At 43.0% G+C, this 22,912-nt stretch overlaps 1 protein-coding gene and 1 non-coding gene across 3 annotated transcripts in view; both read left to right on the forward strand.

Moving 5' to 3' along the window:
• Nucleotides 1-22,912, forward strand: part of LOC124776206 (leukocyte elastase inhibitor-like) — a 208,841-nt gene that overhangs the window by 161,654 nt on the left and 24,275 nt on the right. The window contains exon 8 of one of the 2 annotated variants that reach the window (XM_047251047.1): nucleotides 8,441-8,741. The exons of the other annotated variant lie outside the window; for it this stretch is intronic. Within the exon in view, the coding sequence (XP_047107003.1) occupies nucleotides 8,441-8,598 (158 nt within the window). The 3' untranslated portion in view covers nucleotides 8,599-8,741. Of the gene's footprint in view, nucleotides 1-8,440; nucleotides 8,742-22,912 lie in introns of those variants that run through there. 2 annotated transcript variants of the gene reach the window in all.
• Trnar-ucu lies at nucleotides 3,960-4,034 on the forward strand. Its single transcript has one exon. It is a non-coding gene; the product is annotated as a tRNA-Arg (tRNA).

Below are 22,912 nucleotides of genomic sequence, written 5' to 3' on the forward strand. Positions count from 1 at the left end.
GTAGAAAAATAAAGTAGAGTATTTCGGAAAATTGTGGATCTAAAGTACGTAAATGGGATTTGGAATCTGAAAAAAAACAAGGAATATAGAAGACACAATGAAAAAGTGGAGGATTATATTTTATGGTCACTTAAATGGAAAGACAAGAAGAAAGTGTCAAAAAATCAACTTCTTTGACAAAAACCCAAATTTGATGGTCTACAGAATAAAGATCTACCAAAGTTGCTAATATCAGACGAAGACATAGAAAACATGCAGAAAATCAGAGAAAATATACAAACACTTAAAAAAATGGAATGCAAAAGTGTTGGTAACCCCTCCAAAGAAAGAAAAGAAAACGATGCTATAAATCAACTGTTTCAGATGGTCTCGAGCTGTCAAATTCGAATGATAATAATAACAATAATAATAATAATAGACATCGATAGGTGTAAAGTTTTCAATATTGCCACGTCGGTTTCCTAATCTGTTAGGCATTAAATATTAGCACTGTACCTTACTCTCCTTGGCGCCAAAATTAATGCGGGCTTTGCTACTATCTGTCGTCTCTCAAGGACAGATTAGCCTACCGCATCACTTTCCCATAGGTCCCGGTCCATATGACATGACCATCTGTTACTTTTGGACAAGGTGCCCTGTCTTTTCTACCGGCTTGCACAGAAACAGTAGCATAAGGAGTTCTATATGACATGATGAATCATAGCCCACTGAGTGGCATAAACATACTTTCCTACGTTACCCCCCCCTGCCCCCCCCCCCCCGCCCCTCTCCCCCCCCCCGCCCTTCCTATCTTACCCAGAGAAGCCTGAAGCCTGATAGAGCTGAGTTTGACAACATTGCATTACTTTAGTTTTACTATTGTTGGTATTCACGTTATAACTTATTTTCAAGACGCTTTCAATACGCTTCAACTGCTCATCCAATTCTTTTATAGTCACTGATAGAATGATTATGTTGTTATGAAACCTTAACGTTTTGTTTCCTCCCCCTGAAGTCTGATTCGCTTTCGAAATTTGTTCTTGTCTTCCCTTACTAGCTTAACGTACGAACTGAATAACATTGGTAACAGGCTAGAAAGGTGTCACTCCCTTCTCAAACACAGCTTCCCTTTCATGTCCTTTGACTACTATAAACTGCAATTTGGTTTCTGTACAAGATGTGTATAACCTATCGCTCCCATTGTTTTATAGGTACTATCTTCAGATTTCCGGAAAATGTATTCCAGTTAACTTCTTCAGAAGCTTTCTTCAAAGCCACATTTCCTATAAACGTAGGTTTGCCTTTTTAAACCTAACATCAGTTGTAGTATCACTATTGCTTGCGTGTTCCTACATTTCTAGGTACCCCAATCTTCCCCGAAGTTGTCTTCTACCAGTTTTTCCATTCCTCTATTAAAGATTCGTGTCAGAAGTTTGGAACCGTGACTTCACTGATGATTCAGTGATATTCATATCTATCAGGATCTGTCTTCTTTGGAATTAGAATATTACAGTCTTCCTTAAGTCTGATGGTATTTCGTCCGTTCAGATGGTTCAAATTGCTCTAATCACTGTGGGGCTTAACATCTGAGATCATCAGTCCCCTAGACGTAGAACTACTTAAACCTAACTAACCTAAGGACATTACACACATCGAACCCGCGAGCGTAGCAGCCGCGTGGTTCCGGACTTATCTCGTCTGTCTCATATATTTTACACACCAGATTAAGTATTTTTGAAATGGCTGGCTCTCCGTAGACCCTCTGCAAGTCCGAGTAATGTCGTCGTCTATGCCTGGGACCTTGTTTCGAGTTGGGTCTTCCAGTGCTTTGTCAAATTTTTCTGATAGTGTCATATCTCCAATCTTATGTTCCTTCACTTCAGCTTTCCTTTCTACAGTATTGTCCTCGAGGTTGTTTCTTATATATATTTTCCAACCACCCTTCAGCTTTCTTATCTAACTGCAAGTTTTCCACCTGAGCTCTTGATATACAGTTGATTCTCTTTTCCTCGAAGGTCTAAGTTTCCTCTAGGTGGCATTATCTTTTCCCGAGTTGTGCATGCTATCACAACCTTGCATCTATCCTCTAGCCATATGTCTGTAGTCTGTATTCCCTTTTGCCTCGTTTATTTGCCGCATTTTTACATCTTCTCCTTTCATCAATTAAATTCCTGTCAGCAAAGACTATTGATGGCTTAGGACCAGGACATTATGGGTCACATACCAAAGGCCAAAATGCAGACGAACCTCCCATAGTAAAATTTTCACTTTGCAGCGAAATGTGCGCTGATATGAAACTTCCTGGCAGATTAAAACTGTGCATCACACTGAGACTCGAACTTGGTATCTTCGCATTTTATGCGCAAGTACTCTACCAACCGAGCTATCCAAGAACGATTTATGAACCGTGCTCGCAGCATACAGTTTTGATCCGTCAGGAAATTTCATGTCAGCACACATAAGGCTGCAGACTGAAAATTTCACTCTGGAAAAACCTCTGGCTGTGGCTAAACCATGTCTCCGGAATATCCTTTCTTCCAGAAGTGCTAGTCCCACAAGTTTCTAGAGAGAACCTCTATGAATTTCCTTATATTGCTTCTTTTGTAAAGACTCCCTTGTGCAACAGTGAAAAAAATGTCAAGATTGTGAACATGTAACTACTGTAAATTTGCCAACAGTAATTCAGTTATTTCAGTAATGTCGATTTAATCCTGTAAGTAAGTAAAAAAAGTTGGTAGTATACTTGCTAGCGAAAACCAAAGGTCCCGAGTTCGTGTCTCGGTCCGGCACACAGTTTAAATCTACCAGGAACTTTTATATAGACGGCTGGTACGTGTATCTTATTACTTTTTGTTTTGCGAATTTTTTTTTGTGTTTGAGCGGGAAGAAGAAGAAGAACAACAACAACAACAAGAAGAAAAACTGTAACCAGTAATATGAACACAACAAAATGAACAGTCACTAGAATGGCTCTTTCCATTTACCATGTGGTTATAACTGAACTTCCCTACTTAACACGCTATAACACGAAAAATAACACGAGTACCTAACTTGGTAGCATTAATGTTAAGGTCGTGGAGAAGAGAAATAATGCAGAATCAATACAGTGGCTCAAAGCGCTACAGTCTGGAACCGTGCGACCGTTACGGTCGCAGGTTCGAATCCTGCCTCGGGCATGGATGTGTGTGATGTCTTCAGGTTAGTTAGGTTTAAGCAGTTCAAAGTTCTAGGGGACTGATGACCTTAGAAGTTAAGTCCCATAGTGCTCAGAACCATTTTTTCAATACCGTGGAAACAATTTTAATGTGCTGCTACGGTACATCATATCATACCGGTACCATTACTGTTACAAAAGAGGCTCAGTATTAGGGTCCAGAAATGCCTGAAAGCGCAGGATTGCATTCTGTACAGCAGAACGTAGCATGTCCGTAGGTATGCAGTCTACCTCTCTTGATATGCTGCGCAACAGATCAGCACATGTGTGAACGTTCCCCCCGGTAAACTCTGTCCTTCAAGTAGCCCCACAACCAGAAATCACAGGGAGTGAGACCAGCTGATCGTGCCGGCCAAGCATATGAAAACGATTGGCCGATAATTCAATCGTTTCCAAATATGTTTCTGAGAAGCAAGTTCGGGCCACATATTGCATGAAAAGTGTTGAGTGCAATGCTTCTCTCCCCTGTAGGGCGGGAATGACATGCTGGCGAAGCATTACGCAGTAACTCTAGCCAGTCACCCTGCACGTCTTTGGTCATTGATCGGAATGGGCCAATGATGAACGTAGCCGTGCAGCCTCACCATACGGTGACAGGTTCACCATTCAGAGGAGCTTCGTACACAGTGGCTGGAGGTGAAGATGCCCGCAATAGGCAATTCTGTTTGTTCACCTCATCTGTGAGACAAAAATAAGATTTATATGGATATGTGGGCCTCGCGGGATGCGTGCGCGAGATAGTCCCTGCAGTCGCACTATCCTCCGTGCCCTCGGTGGCTCAGATGGATAGAGCGTCTGCCATCTAAGCAGGAGATCCCGGGTTCGAGTCCCGGTCGGGGCACACAATTTCACCTGTCCCCGTTGATACACATCAACTCCCGTCAGGAGCTGAAGGTATTAATATAATTCTAATGTCAAAAATAAGATTCGTCTGTCCATAGCATGGTCCGGGGCCAGCCCTAGTCCTTGCGAGGACGTGGAGAGCGAAGTCAACACATCACTGTGCGTGTTGCGGTGCAACCTACTGTACGATATGGATCTTGTACAGGTACAATTCGAGAATGGTTCGAAGCACCTTCCGTACAGTGGATCACGGGATGTTCAACTGTAGTGGCACATCACGCGCAATGCCTGGCGATCGGGAACTGCGCACAGCGTTGCCTATCATAGCAATAGCGATTTCAACAATCATTTGTGGTGGAAGCGGTTGTTGGCCTCTTCCCAGTTCTCTAGTTGATTCGAACTTCTTCATCCTGCTCCGTCCGCCTGCTTAGCTGGGTAGTAACCTGCTGGCCTTCCATGCACTGGGTCTGAGCTCGATTCCCGGCCAGGTTGGAGATTTTCCCCGCTCGGAGACTGGGTGTTGTGTTGTCCTCATCATCATTTCATCCTCATTCACCGGCCGCAAGTCGCCCGTTGTGGCGCCGGCTGAAGTAATACTTGATCTTGGCGGACGAAACCGACTGGGACATCCCGGCCAACAATACCATACGGTCATTTCATTTTTTTCATCAAGCTCCGCACAGCAGATAGAGGAAGATTATCCTTCCGTAATCCTTTCAGCCGGCGATATTCTGGGAGTGCAGCTGCAGCATTACTATTGTTCTGTTAACAGACCTTCACCAATAATGTCCTGCGCCATTTGTCCAAGCTCATGTTGATACGTCACCAAGTGCACTGTGACTGGTCAGGTGTGTGAGACTATGAATCACGATGGCTGACCGCGGCACCAGATGGCCATAGTTGCAATTGGACGGTGGTGCTGTGAGGCATGGAATTCGTGCACCTCAAACTCTGGTCATTAATGCTATCAAGTCTGTTAGTCGTATGGTAATTAGTTTCCGTGTTATAACGTTTTAAATAGAGAAAGTTTAGTTATAACCACCCGGTACTTGGAACAGGCTTTTTTTTTTTACCACCCAGCACTCCGATCACGAATTTTACGTCCGAAGTATGAGGAACATAGTTTTCTTACAGAATCTGTATTGTTCCTACCATGTTTCTTTCTGACAAATTTACCACTCCGTAACAAATCTGTCAAGACACTTTTTGAACTGTGCCTAGGTATTGTACTAAGCGCATTCACTAAAAGCCATAAAAGTGTTCTTGCATTACGACAAAACAAAAGGCGGTAAGCAATGAAGAATAGCCAAGTAAATTCTCGTAGTAGTTACGAGATATAAAGCAACATCTACTAATAAAATTTCGACTGCATTTTATAAAGTTACATACCGTGTGAAACATATTAACACAGTTAAAATGCATTTCTGAAATATTGCAAAAACGTTTTGTGGCTTTTAGCGTGTAATCATGTCAGTCGAAGTGACTGCACGGTGGCTAGCGTCTCTGCCTCTCATTTTTGCGCCCCGTGTTCGAAACCCGTTTATCATTTCTATTTTAATTTTTCATTTATATATGTCCATAGATGATTACTAGACAAACGTTTTGCGATGTGTACTGAAATAATGTTGTCCTTATTTGTCTGCAAATGGCATGTCTGGTGAATGAATTTAAAAAATTGGAAAAATTGTTTTAAATTGTGTCTGGTGGAATTCCTATGGTGAATCTCGATTCACAATCAGTAGCAAGCGTCAGTTTCCGGAAAAGTGATCTGCTGCGTGTGGTTTGCCGCGAAATTATTGCCAAAGCGTGAAATATTCGACAGTGTTAACGACGTTTCTTTCCCGAAGGATATTCGTAGGAATAAATGGTCACTTTGACAAATTTGCCTTCGCCGATGCTCGTGGTGTTCGGAATTTCTACGCCTCGAATGTTCCCACAGTCAGTGTCACCCAAGAAAATGCACCAAGTCTTCCTCAACAATGAACGTAAGAATAAAATACAAGCATTAAGAACTGATGTAAAAATTAAATATAGGCATATGAGAATTTAGAAAGATTGTGCCGCTGAAAATATCCTGTACAAACAAGTAATAAATGTATATCACTTATTGTGGGACCCAGTCGTAATTGTACAATTAATATAACGCCCTTCTATCCCCTAACTTGATAAATGTTCGTGTAGTAGCCTTCTACGGACATGAGTAGATAAATGAAAATAAGAAAGTAAAAGAAAAACAGTAACCAGGTTTCGAACAAGGGGCGCAAAAGTGACATTCCGAGACGCTATCTTTTGTACCACTAATTCCGTTGAGCTTAACGCCCGCTAAAAGACATTTAAAGTGACTCGAAGACTTTGACGGTCTTTTTCTTGGAAACGGTCAAGTACCTACAGATAAGTTGACAAACGTTTTCGCTTATTTTGGCTCCTCTTTCACTGAGCGAAGTTTCTGAGAAATCAGGTTACGACACTTCCGTGTTCTCCTCGTAAGCGCATTTGAGCCGGATTATACCGCCACAGTTTTTTTTTCCCGAATGTGCTCTGAATATCATTGAGAATCACTAAGAAAGTTATCACTGTCATTTCACGTGTCTCCATTTTCGGGAACAAGATCTAAGTGGTGTTGCCACTAAAGAGCGATGTTGGCGGGCACGTCTATGTGTTTCTGAGCGCTCACCAAGCACACTACTTTCACGTCGCGTGTGAAGTCGTGGCAAGCACACGACAACATGATCCACGATTGCAGTGCTCCCCAGTTAGCCTTTAGTGTACGTCCCTTGCCAATGTACATAACAGTGGGTTGCCCACTGACTCTGATACTGTTTTTATAATTATACAGGGTTATTACAAATGATTGAAGCGATTTCACGGCTCTACAATAACTTTATTATTTGAGATATTTTCACAATGGTTTGCACACACATACAAAAACTCAAAGTTTTTAGGCATTCACAAATGTTCGATATGTGCCCCTTTAGTGATTCGGCAGACATCAAGCCGATAATCACTCGGCGCAGCATGTCCCCATCAATGAGTTCGAAAGCATCGTTGATGCGAGCTCGCAGTTCTGGCACGTTTCTTGGTAGAGGAGGTTTAAACACTGAATCTTTCACATAACCCCACAGAAAGAAATCACATGGGGTTCAGTCAGGAGAGCGTGGAGGCCATGACATGAATTGCTGATCGTGATCTCCACCACGACCAATCCATCGGTTTTCCAATCTCCTGTTTAAGAAATGCCGAACGTCATGATGGAAGTGCGGTGGAGCACCATCCTGTTGAAAGATGAAGTCGGCGCTGTCGGTCTCCAGTTGTGGCATGAGCCAATTTTCCAGCATGTCCAGATACACGTGTCCTGTAACGTTTTTTTCGCAGAAGAAAAAAGGGCCGTAAACTTTAAACCGTGAGATTGCACAAAACACGTTAACTTTTGGTGAATTGCGAATTTGCTGCACGAATGCGTGAGGATTCTCTACCGCCCAGATTCTCACATTGTGTCTGTTCACTTCACCATTAAGAAAAAATGTTGCTTCATCCCTGAAAACAAGTTTCGCACTGAACGCATCCTCTTCCATGAGCTGTTGCAACCGCGCCGAAAATTCAAAGCGTTTGACTTTGTCATCGGGTGTCAGGGCTTGTAGCAATTGTAAACGGTAAGGCTTCTGCTTTAGCCTTTTCCGTAAGATTTTCCAAACCGTCGGCTGTGGTACGTTTAGCTCCCTGCTTGCTTTATTCGTCAACTTCTGCGGGCTACGCGTGAAACTTTCCCGCACGCGTTCAACCGTTTCTTCGCTCACTGCAGACCGACCCGTTGATTTCCCCTTACACAGGCATCCAGAAGCTTTAAACTGCGCATACCATCGCCGAATGGAGTTAGCAGTTGGTGGAGCTTTGTTGAACTTCGTCCTGAAGTGTCGTTGCAGTGTTATGACTGACTGATGTGAGTGCATTTCAAGCACGACACACGCTTTCTCGGCTCCTGTCGCCATTTTGTCTCACTGCGCTCTCGAGCGCTCTGGCGGCAGAAACCTGAAGTGCGGCTTCAGCCGAACAAAACTTTATGAGTTTTTCTACGTATCTGTAGTGTGTCGTGACTATATGTCAATGAATGGAGTTACAGTGAATTTATGAAATCGCTTCAATCATTTGTAATAGCCCTGTATTTGCAGCACATGTAATGGATTGCGCTCACGGACATTTTCTTTCCATTTTCTCTGTTAATTTAACATAATTTATCCAAAAGAGTTCACTTCTTCCGGTGCCATTATTTATAGCCAACTTCCTTCTTCATTCATCATTCGGTTTCTTAGAAATCTATACTTTAGATTTTACTTTTTGTGAATAGTAAGCTCTTTTGTGTGGAATAAAGTTTCATTTAAATATTCAGTATTGCGTTTCTTTTTTCAGCTGTACTGGTGGCCGCTATTGAGTCCATTGATTATAACGAGCCACCAAGCCCCATCATCTTCAAAGCGGATCACCCTTTCGTGTTCCTCATACTGGACCAGCAGACGAAAACTGTGCTCTTCGTGGGACGCTACTCGAACCCTCCCGCTGAATCTTGAAGTGAATCACTTGCCTTGGGGTCCAACAGCTGCATGTTTTCCCATTTGATGTAAAATGTGTACCACATACATTGTCCGGTCATATATTTATCACACGCCCTCTCTTCTGAAGGACAAAAAATAAACGGAAACTTAATATGAAATCATTACATTTCGTTATTTATTACCTTACCAACAGCAGCCAAGAACATCATTTTGCCACATACTTAACAGTAATGTATTACGTCCATCTACAGAGGACATTTCCCATTTAATGTCATGTTCAGATACATTTCAGTCTATTTCATTACGCCATTTACGTTCAAATGTGCATACGTCTGGGCAGTGACTGTATCTTTCAGGGGATTAGAAATATGACGATTTGAGAAGAATAGAAGCTCTATTCATTCAATATTTCTTCCTTAGTCACCTTTGCCGTGCAGCTTCCCACTGAAACACGAAGAGGGACTCTATGTGTCCACACGACAACGTTCAACGCCAGAAATGGATGATGATTCTTCCTCTGAATGCTTACACATTACGAATGTGAGATTATAGATTCTCGTCAAACGAAAATACGTTGACTGTCACGTTGTACGCAAAGCCAGCTAACTGTGAACGACCAGTAGAAAACCTGTACAGCAGTCTTTGTCTTTGCGTGCGAAGTCGAAATACATTCTCCTGTGTCGATAAGATGTGACATAAATGCGATCGTTTCAAATACATATCATTCACACAAAAGCTTCTACGAATCGTATTCGATTCTGTCTCTTCCCATTTACACAATAACGGCAGCTATGTTTGTATCGGACACAGCTGTCTTTCCTCGAGTGACCGCATGTACCATTCATTGTCCTCGACTATCCTGGGCTGTGCATTGTGGATCTCAGCCCAGCGTTAAATAACTATCCAGGGGCGCAGAGCACTCGCACACTGAGGGCTACGAGCAAACTTAATTACGTATGTAGACAGTTCATCCACTCCCGGAATCGAGAATCTCGGCAATTTTCGCCTGGTATCGACATTCATACTGGCAAGATATCGGTACCAGGTATTCCAAGATTATCGAGAATAGCTTAATTTACTTTCGAGAATATCTTAACTTCAATAATGTACACTGAAGCGCCAAAAAAAGTGGTATAGGCATGCGCATTCAAATACAGATATATGTCAATAGGCATAATACCGCGCTGCGGTCGGCAACGCCTACATATAAGATAACAAGTGTCCAGGGCAGTTGGTAGATCTGTTACTGCTGCTACAGTAGCTGGTTATCAAGAATTAAGTGAGTTTGAACATGGTGTTATAGTCGGCGCACGAGCGATGGGACGCTGCTTCTCCGAGGCAGCGATGAAGTGGGGACTTTCGCGTACGACCATTTCACGAGCATACTGTGAATATCAGGAATCCGGTAATACATCAAATGTCTGACATCGCTGCGGCGGGAAAAAGATCTTGCAAGAACGGAACCAACTACGACTGAAGGAAACTGTTCAACGTGACAGAAGTGCAACCCTTCCGCAAATTCCTGCAGATTTCAGTGTTGGGCCATCAATAAGTACCAGCGTGTGAACCATTCAACGAAACATCATCGACATGGGCTTTCGGAGCCGAGGGAACACTCGTGTACCCTTGATGACTGCACGACACAAAGCTTCATGCGTCGCCTGGGCCCATCAACACCGACATTGGACTGTTGATGACTGGATACATGTTGCCTGGTCGGACGAGTCTCGTTTCAAATTGTACCGAGCGGATGGAGGTGTGCGGGTGGGGAGAGAGCCTCGTGAATCCATGGACCCTGCATGTCAGCAGGGGACTGCTCAAGTTGGTGGAGGCTCTGGAATGGCGTGGGGCGTATGGTGGTGGTTAGTGTTTAACGTCCCGTCGACAACGAGGTCATTAGAGACGGAGCGCAAGCTCGGGTTAGGAAAGGATTGGGAAGGAAATCGGCTGTGCCCTTTCAAAGGAACCATCCCGGCATTTGCCTGAAACGCTTTAGGGAAATCACGGAAAACCTAAATCAGGATGGCTGGAGACGGGATTGAACCGTCGTCCTCCCGAATGCGAGACGTGGGGCGTATGCAGTAAGAGATACGACTCTGACAGCTGACAACGTTCGTAAGCATCCTGTCTGATCACCTGCATCCATTCATGTCCGTGGTGCATTTCGACAGACGTGGGCAATTCCAGCAGCACAATGCGACACCCCACACGTCCCGAATTGCTACAAAGTGGCTCCAGGAACACTCTTCTGACCTTAAGCTCTTTCGCCTGCCACCAAATTCCCCTGACATGAACATTATTGAGCATATTTGGGATGCCTTGCAACGTGCTGTTTAGAAGAGATATCCGCCCCCTCGTACTCTTACGGGTTTATGGACAGCCGTGCAGGATTCATGGTGTCGGTTCCCTCCAGCAATACATCATTAGTTGAGTCCATGCCTCGTCGTGTTGCGGCACTTATGCGTGCTCACCGGGTCTCTACACGATATTAGGCAGGTGTACCAGTGCCTTTGGCTCGTCAATGTAAACGTTACATAAAGTCAGGCAGGAGACAGGCGACCATTATTATAATCACCAGTAGTTCGTCATTCAGGCTGAATGGGTTGTAGTGGTAAAAGTCAAACAACAGGCGAGGAATGACTTTACTGCGGTTGCTAATATTTGTTTCACTCAACTTGAGCCGGCCGCGGTGGTCTAGCGGTTCTAGGCGCTCAGTCCGGAGCCGCGCGACTGCTACGGTCGCAGGTTCGAATCCTGCCTCGGGCATGGATGTGTGTGATGTCCTTAGGTTAGTTAGGTTTAAGTAGTTCTACGTTCTAGGGGACTGATGACCACAGATGTTATGTCCGATAGTGCTCAGAGCCATTTGAACCATTTGAACTCAACTTGAAACACGTAGTAAACGTGTAGTGATCGCTCCTGGATATCTCGTGGAGGATAAGTGCCGAAACCCGTGATATGAGCATTAACGTCATTCGTTACCTGACGTTTGACATTTACCATTGCGACCCAGCGAGTGTGAATGCGGAAATACTGATCGTTTTAATTGAAAGTTTTACATCGGATAAGAAATAACAAAAGACATATTTTTTCATGTGACATAATAAAAAGAAAACGACTTTCGGGTTTTTTTCCTGTGCTTTTACTGTGAAAGCTTGCTTCTTGCAAAAGTTCATGACTCTTTGTCAGCGGGAAGTACCCTATAGGTTTCGATGAGTGAATTTTCGATTATTAAAATATGTAGCATAAATGGCCTTATCTTGTGACTGCATTGACTTAGGAGTTTCAACATTTTAGAAGGCCAAGGGAACATAGACCTCAGTATGTGATATAAATTTCAACTTGATGTGTCTAAATGCTCCTGAGAAAAAGCGTTTTTAACAGTCGGATTGACATGCGGACAACATAGTTATCTTATAAGGGATCCGTTTTCACCGATTGAGGTACATAGCTCTAATACTATTTCCACATCGTATAAATAATGAAAGAGTGAACAGTTAACTAGAATGAGATTTTTACTCTGCAGCTGAGTGTGCGCTGATACGTACCTTCCTTGCAGATTAAAACTGTGTGCCGGATCGAGACTCAAACTCGGGACCTTTGCCTTTCGCGGGCAAGTGCTCTACCATCTGAGCTACCCAAGCACGACTCACGCCCGGTCCTCACACCTTTACTTCTGCCAGTATCTCGTCTCCTACCATTCAGACTTCACAGAAGCTCTTCTGCAAACCTTGCAGAACTAGCACTCCTGGAAGAAAGAATACTGCAGAGACATGGCTTAGCCACTTTTGCAATGTTCGCAGAAGAGCTTCTGCGAAGTTTGGAAGGTAGGAGAGGAGGTACTGGCAGACCTGACGCTGTGAGTACGCGTCGCGAGTCGTGATAGGGTAGTTCAGTTGCTAGAGCAATTGCCTGCGAATGGCAAATGTCCCGAGTTCGAGTCTCGGTCCATCACACAGTTTTAATCTGCCTGGTGGTTTCATATCAGCCCACACACTTTTTCAGAGTGAAAATCTCATTCCGTAAACATCCCCCAGGCTGTGGGTAAGCCATGTCTCCGCTATATCCTATCTTCCAGGAGTGCTAGTTCTGAAATGTTCGCAGAGGAGCGTCTGTGAAGTTTGGAAGGTAGGAGACGAGGTATTACCACAGCTGAAGCTGTGAGGACGGGTCGTGAGTCGTGCTTGGATAGAACACTTGCCTGCGAAATGCAAAGGTCCCGAGTTCGGCTTTGCTATGGGAACGATTTTCTGGGGGCTGTAGTGTAGATAGATACCTATTTATTATTGGATCTTGAAACTTTGTAAGGACGCTCCCCCGGCGTAGTTGCCGTCGGTTTCCAAGTGTCTGCAAGTTAAGATGTTTCAGTATCTCCGGGACGCTCTTCTGCGATACTAACTATCCCTTACATGCCCGTCTTCGTGTTCGATCAATATTCACTGTTAGTCCAATTGGCTACTGGTGTCACACACAACATCAGTATTCTGCGATCAGTCACACGAGTGTTGTGTAAGCAATATCCACTGCAGATGACTGCACGTTTCCTGTATCCTACCAATGAACAGAAATCTACCACCTTCTCTACCTGCTGCTGAGCTTACGTGATGATACTATTTCATACCATCACAGATTGTTGAACCCAGGTAATTGTACGACTTTTTTGAACCCACGTAATTTTACGACTTGTCTGATTCCAGTTGTGATATTGTAGTCGTAGGATACTGTGTGTCTACGTGTTGCAAAGTGTACGGTTTTTGAATTTCTGAATATTTAAAGCAGCTTTCCAACTGTTTCATCACTTTGAAACAGTATCAAGATCAGACTGAATATAATCACCATAATCACCAGACAGTTCCATCACCTGGTGTTGTGGCCTGCCGGGCGGGGTGGCCGAGCGGTTCTAGGCGCAACAGTCTGGAGCTGCGCGACCGCTACGGTCGTAGGTTCGAATCCTGCCTCGGGCATGGATGTGTGTGATGTCCTTAGGTTAGTTAGGTTTAAGTAGTTCTAAGTTCTAGGGGACTGATGACCTTAGAAGTTAATTCCCATAGAGCTCAGAGCCATTTGAACCATTTTTTGAGTCAGCATGGAACATAGAATCCCAAGCAGGTTCTTCCATTTTTGCCAATCTTGAGATTCCTGTTGCCAATTTAATTCAGTTGTCTTCATTAAGTCACTCTCCCACCTGACTGATTGTCTTCTTTCTGGACCATTTTGGCAAAATTGGGTCATATCTAGTACTTGTTTTGACCATCTGTTATCTTTTCCTCAAGTGACTTGAAAAGACCACTCCCATTTCAAGATATTCACTCCCTCCATTATGTCGCTGACCTCTGTTGTACGTCTGATACCCGATTTTTCTTCACGTAGTCCAACACCAATCCTCCCATTCCTCTTTGAGCCGTCTGATACATGATTTTTCTTCACGTAGTCCAACATCAATCCTTCCATTCCTCTGTGAGTTACTATTAGTTTTCTAATAAAGAACTCATTTATCTCTATGTCTCACAGCCATATGCTTTAACTGGAATTATAAATCGGTAAAAAACATTTTTTCAGTTTAGCAGATATCAAAGCCTTCAGAACTGAAAAGTTTCTTCCATAAACTTACCAGCACAATTTTATACTTCGAAATATTTCCGGTTTTATGTTTTCTTTCATATTTACAAGCTGCTCCAGATGGGCGGTTATAAGTACAACCTTATCAGGTTGTACATCATTACAGAAAACTGGATTAACCAAAAAAGATTGGATTACTATCCAATAAGAAAATCAAGGATCCCAATAATTTTCTCTGGGGCTTACATAAAGCTGCTTCATCATTGGTCGATGACTGTCCATGCTGTGTCCTTTCCATCAAGAAATTCGCAAAGCAGTTAAAAATTTCGTTTCATACCCCATATGAAATAAATAGGAACAGCAGGAATTCGAAAGTGAAGTGGCTGCTGAAAAATGCGAAGAAATCGAAATGGAAATAGTCGTCGGAAGACCTGATTCAGCATGCAGAAAAGTCAAGACAAGCTTTCTTGAAATTAAAAGCGGAAGCTTTCTTGAAATTAAAAGCGGAATAGATCAACAGACAGCATCAGGAATCCCACTGTTAAGGAGAGAGCGGATAGATGGAAAGAGTAGAATGAAGATTTCAACGAAGGGAAGGAAATGTCCGAAGTGATAGAAGATGCATTGGAAATCGATATAAAAGACGCAAGTGATGTAGTATTAGAGGCATAGTTTAGCAGAACTTTGGAAGACTAGCGATCAGACAAGGCGGAAATCATAGCCAACATTCCTTCGTAATTTGTGAAATCGTTCGGGAAAGTGAGAACCAGACGACTGTTGACTTTTGTTAGTAATATCGATGAGTTTGGTTCTATATCACCAGACTTTCGGAAAAATGAAACACGCGGAATCCCTAAGACAAAAGTAAGTGTATGAGCTGTCGCACATTGAGTTTATCTGCTAATACATCCAGGTTTCTGACAAGAATAATACCTAGAAGACAGGAACAGAAAGCATTAGATTTGTCTGATGATATTCGATATGACTCTAGGAAAGTTAAAGCACCAAGGCGGAAGTCCTGACGAAGTGCAACACTTGAGGAAAAACGAGACACATTCATAGGATTGGTGGAACTATAAATAGTATTCGACCATGTAAAATGCTGGAAAATATTCAAAGTTGTAAGGAAAGTAGATTAAACGTATTGGGAAAAGGGTGTAGTACACAATATGTGCAAGAGCCAAGAGGGAACAATAAGAATGGAAGACCAAGAACGAAGTTCTCGGATTGAAAACGGTGTAAGACAAGCTTTCGCCCGTGTTGCTCAACGAAGAAGCAATGATGGAAATGGAACAAAAGACCAGGAGTTTAAAATTCTGGATGAAAGGACATCAATGATAATATTCACTGGCGACATTGGTATCCTCAAGTGGAGAAGAACTTGTAACCTCCCCCTCACTTATCGACCTTAATGGCAGTGAAAAATTAAACTGCGTGCACCTAATGGAAATTTGGGAAAAGCAAACGTCGCCGAAGTTAATTTGTCGGTAAAGAGGGAGGAAAGGGTTAGATCTAAATGAAAGGAAAAATTCTAATGAAATTGGTGGATATTAATTTTTATAAAAGGGTAAAATTAATAAAGAAAGTAAATGTGCGGTCGTTATGTTAACAGTTAATTGGCGGTAATTAGATATTTGAGATTTGGGGAAAATTACGGTCGCCAGTCCTATGGGCAATTACTATAATAACTGAAAATGAAAGATTAATGCACATATAATTAGCACTAAAAGCGTGGCAACTGAAGGTTGACACGTGTTGTGTGAAAACTGAATGTTTGTCAGAAGTAATAAATTTCGCTACACTCTGACTTAATTTAGCAAAAGAATTAATAAAACCGGAAAATTGAAAGTTAATTTAGTGACTGAAATTAATGGCGAACTTTGTTTCTGAAGCGCTACGAAATTCAATAAAATAAGGTTAGTCTTGGGCTACCTCAACAATCATTTCAAAAGATACTTGAATCTACCCGATTTAGAAATAAGAGATTTAACTTTGAACTTGAATTAAATGATTATGAACAATTAACAATAGTAAAATTTAGTACGTACCAAGCTGAGGTGCAGTCACAGGTAAGCTAAAATATGGTAACATAAGTCGCACTCTTAATTTGTGCTTGTGTAATCTAAAGATTGTAGCCAGCTATGAATACTTCAACTGAACTCGGAAATTAAAGCACTGAAATGGAATGATATCACTTCAGTGCTGGCGTTTGAATTTCAACGACACTCAGGTTCATTCCGGAAAAGGAAGGGACACCGCATGGTAATGCAATTGGGACAATGAGCAACAAAGGTTCATGCTAAGTTGCTGTAATTTTGAGAGGCAAATGGGACAATTTTAAAAGCTGAGGCCTGCCATACAGTTCTAAAACTTTACGTGCTTCCAGTCTTCCTTGTTGGTTGATTGAAGGTTTGAAGTCGTCGGTCGAGGAGGTGGCGACAGTCACTCATTGTCGGCCGTCGTTGTTGCAGAAGCTGGATGTTGGCGAGCCTTCTTCTCGACACGGTCACCAGGCGAAACGGGCTCTTGATGTGCACCAACTTATGCTTTCCGTCCGTGACACCGTGTCAGAAACTATCATAGCAAGTCGAGCGCAATTACATGCTGCCAAACCCCGAAAACGCGGCAACTCGCGGGAGCGTCACACAACACACCTGCTCCACCGCCCTACTCCAGCCAGACTCTCTGCCCGCGCTCCGTGCGGCAGAGTTTGCACTACCAAAGATCCTAAACACTTTGGTTTTCAACCCGACCTATCGCTTTATTTGTTCATGAGACCCAGAAAATATTAGATACAGGCTCCCAGGTAGATGCTATTTTTCTTGACTTCCGGAAGGCGTTCGATACAGTTCCGCACTGTCGCCTGATAAACAAAGTAAGAGCCTACGGAATATCAGACCAACTGTGTGGCTGGATTGAAGAGTTTTTAGCAAACAGAACACAGCATGTTGTTATCAATGGAGAGACGTCTACAGACGTTAAAGTAACCTCTGGCGTGCCACAGGGGAGTGTTATGGGACCATTGCTTTTCACAATATATATAAATGACCTAGTAGATAGTGTCGGAAGTTCTATGCGGCTTTTCGCGGATGATGCTGTAGTATACAGAGAAGTTGCAGCATTAGAAAATTGTAGCGAAATGCAGGAAGATCTGCAGCGGATAGGCACTTGGTGCAGGGAGTGGCAACTGACCCTTAACATAGACAAATGTAATGTATTGCGAATACATAGAAAGAAGGATCCTTTATTGTATGACTATATGATAGCGGAACAAACACTGGTAGCAGTTACTTCTGTAAAATATCTGGGAGTATGCGTGCGGAACGATTTGAAGTGGAATGATCATATAAAATTAATTGTTGGTAAGGCGGGTACCAGGTTGAGATTCATTGGGAGAGTGCTTAGAAAATGTAGTCCATCAACAAAGGAGGTGGCTTACAAAACACTCGTTCGACCTATACTTGAGTATTGCTCATCAGTGTGGGATCCGTACCAGATCGGTCTGACGGAGGAGATAGAGAAGATCCAAAGAAGAGCGGCGCGTTTCGTCACAGGGTTATTTGGTAACCGTGATAGCGTTACGGAGATGTTTAATAAACTCAAGTGGCAGACTCTGCAAGAGAGGCGCTCTGCATCGCGGTGTAGCTTGCTCGCCAGGTTTCGAGAGGGTGCGTTTCTGGATGAGGTAACGAATATATTGCTTCCCCCTACTTATACCTCCCGAGGAGATCACGAATGTAAAATCAGAGAGATTAGAGCGCGCACGGAGGCTTTCAGACAGTCGTTCTTCCCGCGAACCATACGCGACTGGAACAGGAAAGGGAGGTAATGACAGTGGCACGTAAAGTGCCCTCCGCCACACACCGTTGGGTGGCTTGCGGAGTATCAATGTAGATGTAGATGTAGATGTAGATGTAATCGTTCGATAGCATAGTTTTCCCTAGGCCAGACCCAGCGTAAAAATACAAATAATATTTACAAAACAAACCAGTTATACATCGACATAAATGCATATACACAAATAGTAAAACAATTACAATATATAAAGACACAGAAATGTCATATCTTCATGTAACAAAATAAGGAAAAAATTTATAATACAATAGATGGAAATAGGAGGATATTCATTTCCGGCGTTACAAACTGCAGGTCCTATTGAATGAAATGGCCAACGTAATGAGCACATGATATGGATTGAAACTGGATAACATATAACGGACGAAGGAACCAGGACAAAAAATTAGTCTATGCGAAGAGGGCTTTCTTGATGAAAAGGGATCTCCTAGTATAAAATATTGACCCTAATTTGCGGATGAAAATTTCTGGAAGTGAAACATGGACTTAGTGAAGACTACTAAAGAAGATAATCGAAGTGTTTGAGATATATTGATACAGAAAGAGGTTAAAAATGAGGTGGACTGGTAATGTCACAAGTTATGAGGGTCCCTGCAGACAAGGCGACGAGCGGAACATGTGGAAAACGTTAGTAGGGAGAAGGACACGTATGTAGGACATTTACTAAGAGGTCAGGGAATGATTTCCATGATATGAGAGCGAGCTGCAGAAGGTAAGAGCTGTAGAGGAAGTCAGAGAATGGGTTGCATACTGCATGTAATTGAGGACGTTGGTTGCAAGTGCTCCTCTAAGATGACTGATGATAATATATACATAAATGTGTGACCGTACTTTCAGTAATAAACGTTGGAGTGCTACTGAATCAAATAGTTTTTACGTGTAAGATATATAGAATCTAAGAGAGTGGTTGATCTGTGGCATTCTGGCCATCATGTGAGAGAAGGTTGATGTAGCTTGGGATTTAGAGCCGGCCGAAGTGGCCGTGCGGTTAAAGGCGCTGCAGTCTGGAACCGCAAGACCGCTACGGTCGCAGGTTCGAATCCTGCCTCGGGCATGGATGTTTGTGATGTCCTTAGGTTAGTTAGGTTTAACTAGTTCTAAGTTCTAGGGGACTAATGACCTCAGCAGTTGAGTCCCATAGTGCTCAGAGCCATTTGAACCATTTGGGATTTAGATGGAGTGGGGTTCGGACTGGGGGTTGTGAAGACGTGGGGTTCAATTTAAGAATTAATTTATTTACCATGAAAATTTTCAACTAACAGAACTGTTAACACGTACAATAAAATAAATATAATTCTTTGCAGCCAAAAAGAACTTAAATACTTCTAAAATACGAGATAAAGCGTAAAATATCCTTCTGACAACAACGGCACAAGATCAAATACACAACAAATTCAGTCGAATCATATACCGAGTTACCAGGCAGTTATGTGCAGCTTAAAATGCTTGGTACTCTGACACAACAACGAACGACAGGAAAAAACTAACAACACTAAATACTATATAATTTATTTACGATCAGTAATACAGAATCTAACTACATCTTGCTCTACTATTACTACCGTCTATCGAGAACTAAGCTACCGACAACATTACCTAGCTACCTTTCTTTACAATACATATTGACAAATCATTACAGATATGACAGTTCATTCACATAAGGCAGTATCAACAACATCTTAATGCACGGATGTGAACCACCGATTGAATCACAAGAATTCAATACAGAATCAAATCTTAAAAAAACGGAATAAGCAACTGATTCAGCTTCGTGGTGAACACAATCGGCTTCGGTTTAGTTTGCTTAATCACTCCCACGGTGTGCACTGACACAATTACACCTGCTTTGTTATCACAATATACTCCACTGCACACCCCAAATACCATACATACATTTTTTTGAGTCATCAGTCTTCTATCTGGTTTGATGCGGCCCGCCACTAATTCCTTTCCTGTGCCAACCTCTTCACCTCAGAGCAGCACTTGCAACCTACGACCTCAGTTATTTGCTGGATGTATTCCTACCTCTGTCATCCTCTAATCCTCTACAGATTTTTCCCTCTGCAGCTCCCTCTGCCACCACGGCAATCATTTCTTGGTGTCTTAACATATGACCTATCATCCTGTCCCTTGTTCTTGTCAGTGTCTTCCATATATTGCTTTCATCGCCGACTCCGTGATGACCCTCCTCATGCCTTCCCTTATCAGCCCACTTAATTTTCGACTCTCTTCTGTTCCGATTTTCCCATAGTCCACGCTTCAAACGTACATTCTCAGAAATGTATTCCTCAACCTAAGGCCTGTGTATGATGCTGATAGATTTCTTTTGGCCAGGCATGCTCTTTTTCCCAGTGCTAGTCTGCTTTTTATGTCCTCCTTGTTCTGCCCGTCGTGGTTTATGTTGATGTCTAGGTTACACAATTCCTTAACTTCATCTATTTCGTGATCACCAGTTCAGATGTTAAGTTGTTCGCTTTTCACATTTCCGCTGCTTCTCTTTCGTTTTTTTTTCCGATTTACTCTCAATCCATATCCTGAGCTCATTAGACTACTCATTCTATTCAACAGAACCTGTAATTCTTTTTTCACTTTCACTGAGGACAGCAGTTTTATCAGCGAATCTTATGACTGATATCCTTTCATCTTGAATTTTAGTCCCGCCCTGGAGCCTCCCTTTTATTTATATCACTGCTTCTTCGATGTATAGATCGAACAGGAAGGACGAAAGACTACATCTTTGTCTTACATCCCTTTTAACCTGAACACTTAGTTCTTGGTCTTCTCGTCTTATTTTTCCCTATTGATTCTTGCGCATATTATACATTACCTGTCTTTCCCCACAGCCCCATTTTTCTCAAAATTTCGAACATTGTGGAATGCTTTTTGCAGGTTGACAAATGCCATGAACGTGTCTTTATTTCTCTTCATTCTCGCTCCCATTATGAACGGCAATGTCAAAATTGCCTCTCTGATGCCTTTACCTTCCCCAAAGCCAAAGTTATCGTCTTCTACGATATTTTACATACATACTAGTCGTTAAAGATCAATCGCAAACTTTCGTTCAGGAAATGTATCTCTGTCCAGAAAGTTACGTTACAAGTCGCTACAGGCAAAGAACGTTAGTACACGACATGCTGCGCCACTTGAATCACAAAGTCACCAGGCGATAGCACTCTGGTACTATTTCTTATGACCATCGGGAGCCATTCTTTCACCTGACCAGGTAAAGAAAGCAGCTCCCCCGTTATTGTCCACATTGCGGCCCCGTCATCCTGCACGTCGACACGTCCGGCAACCGTCCTACACACACCAGTCGCTGAGGTAGGAACGAAGGAAGATTTTTGTTTAATTTCCTTTCGACAACGAGGTCATTTGAGACGCAGCACAAGCTCGGTTTCAGGGATGGGGAAGGAAATCGTCCGTGCACCATCAAAGGAATCATCCTGTCACTTAGCTTGAGCGATATAGCGAAATCACGGAAAATCTACATCTGGATGGTCGACGCTGATCTGAACCGTCGTCCACCCAAATGCGAGTCCAGTGCTTACCTCTACGCCACCTCGCCCGGTACCAGTTCTTGAGGTCCCTCAGACTTGGCACCATCCAAGGCTCTCCACTTCCTGTCACTCCAGCAGCTGATCACGTTAGCGTCTCTTCAGCCCCAGACTTCGTTCGCTACCAGTCTCCAGTCTCAGCCCGAGCCGCAAGTCTCGGCCACTGACACAGCCGTATCCGCCCCTCGCCGAACACGGTTACAGCACTGCCTTCCGGGAGATGTGGCAAGAGTGGCCGTCACCATAGGTACCTCAGTATCATGCCCGCTTGGTGACGTCGTCAGGCACGAACCGCTCTGATTTGTCCGCTTCACAGCTTGTTGCCATATACACACTGCAGCAACGATGCTGCCAGCAAAATTATGAGTGTTCGCGAATGTTATCACGTGTTCACGTGATATCATGTGCTATGATGTGTTCAGTCTTCTGCTGAAAGGTGCGTTGACTTGTGTTTTGCAGTGAGGCTAACGGATGAGCAGAGGTCACACCAGGTCGCTGGGCACAAAGGGCGACAAGACATTCGAAGATAAACTGAGATGCTCATATCAAACGTACTGAAGTTTTTCTCTGATCCGGCCGACAGTGAAGAAACCAGGAATAATGTAAATTTTGGCCAAGTTCATAAAATGGTAACAGATGTTTGTGGTATTTCCGAACCAACTGTATTCCATATGAACAATGCAACAACATCGGCAGAATCACCAGATGTGAGCACTCGCTTTAATCCTCAAAGGAAGGGATACCAACGAAATGGAAATCTACGGAATTTGTTGATTTTTAACAAAAACTGTACCTGGTTAGTACGGGAGAGGAGGGGACCGGACGACCAGAAAAATACCGGAGGATCTCCGTGAAATAGTTAATTAGTCTGGCTCGGGTATCTTCTCTGCCTACTTGCCTTTTGGCTCAGAAAGTGTAATGACAGACGAAAATTCTTAATGGAACGCAGAGACAAGAGCAACGTTTTTGTGTACAATGCACGTATTGCGTGCTGAGGACTATAGTTTTGTAGTGGACTTTGATAAAACTTGGGTTTCACAAAACCGCACGAATAAATATATTTGGCTCGACTTCAAAGGAAATAGTGGGCTGAAAATACCTGCTATTACTTTCCTACAGCGTTTATCGGTGATTTGGGTGATGGGTAGGGTAAGAAAGGGTATATAACGCCTGCAAATAAATAAAAAATCGGGAGGCAGAGTATATTCTCGGTCGTATTAGTGCGAGCCGTTGGAAGTAGACCTGGCCCCGGCATAAAATTACTCAAGTGCCGTCGCATAAATCAAACGCGTTCATGAGTGGTACGATAAAATAATGATGTCTCATATGTTGCCAAAATTAATAATAAAGATTTTTTAAGA

The sequence above is a fragment of the Schistocerca piceifrons genome, chromosome 2 (genome assembly GCF_021461385.2).
Source record: "Schistocerca piceifrons isolate TAMUIC-IGC-003096 chromosome 2, iqSchPice1.1, whole genome shotgun sequence".
In the NCBI taxonomy this organism is placed as follows: domain Eukaryota; kingdom Metazoa; phylum Arthropoda; class Insecta; order Orthoptera; family Acrididae; genus Schistocerca; species Schistocerca piceifrons.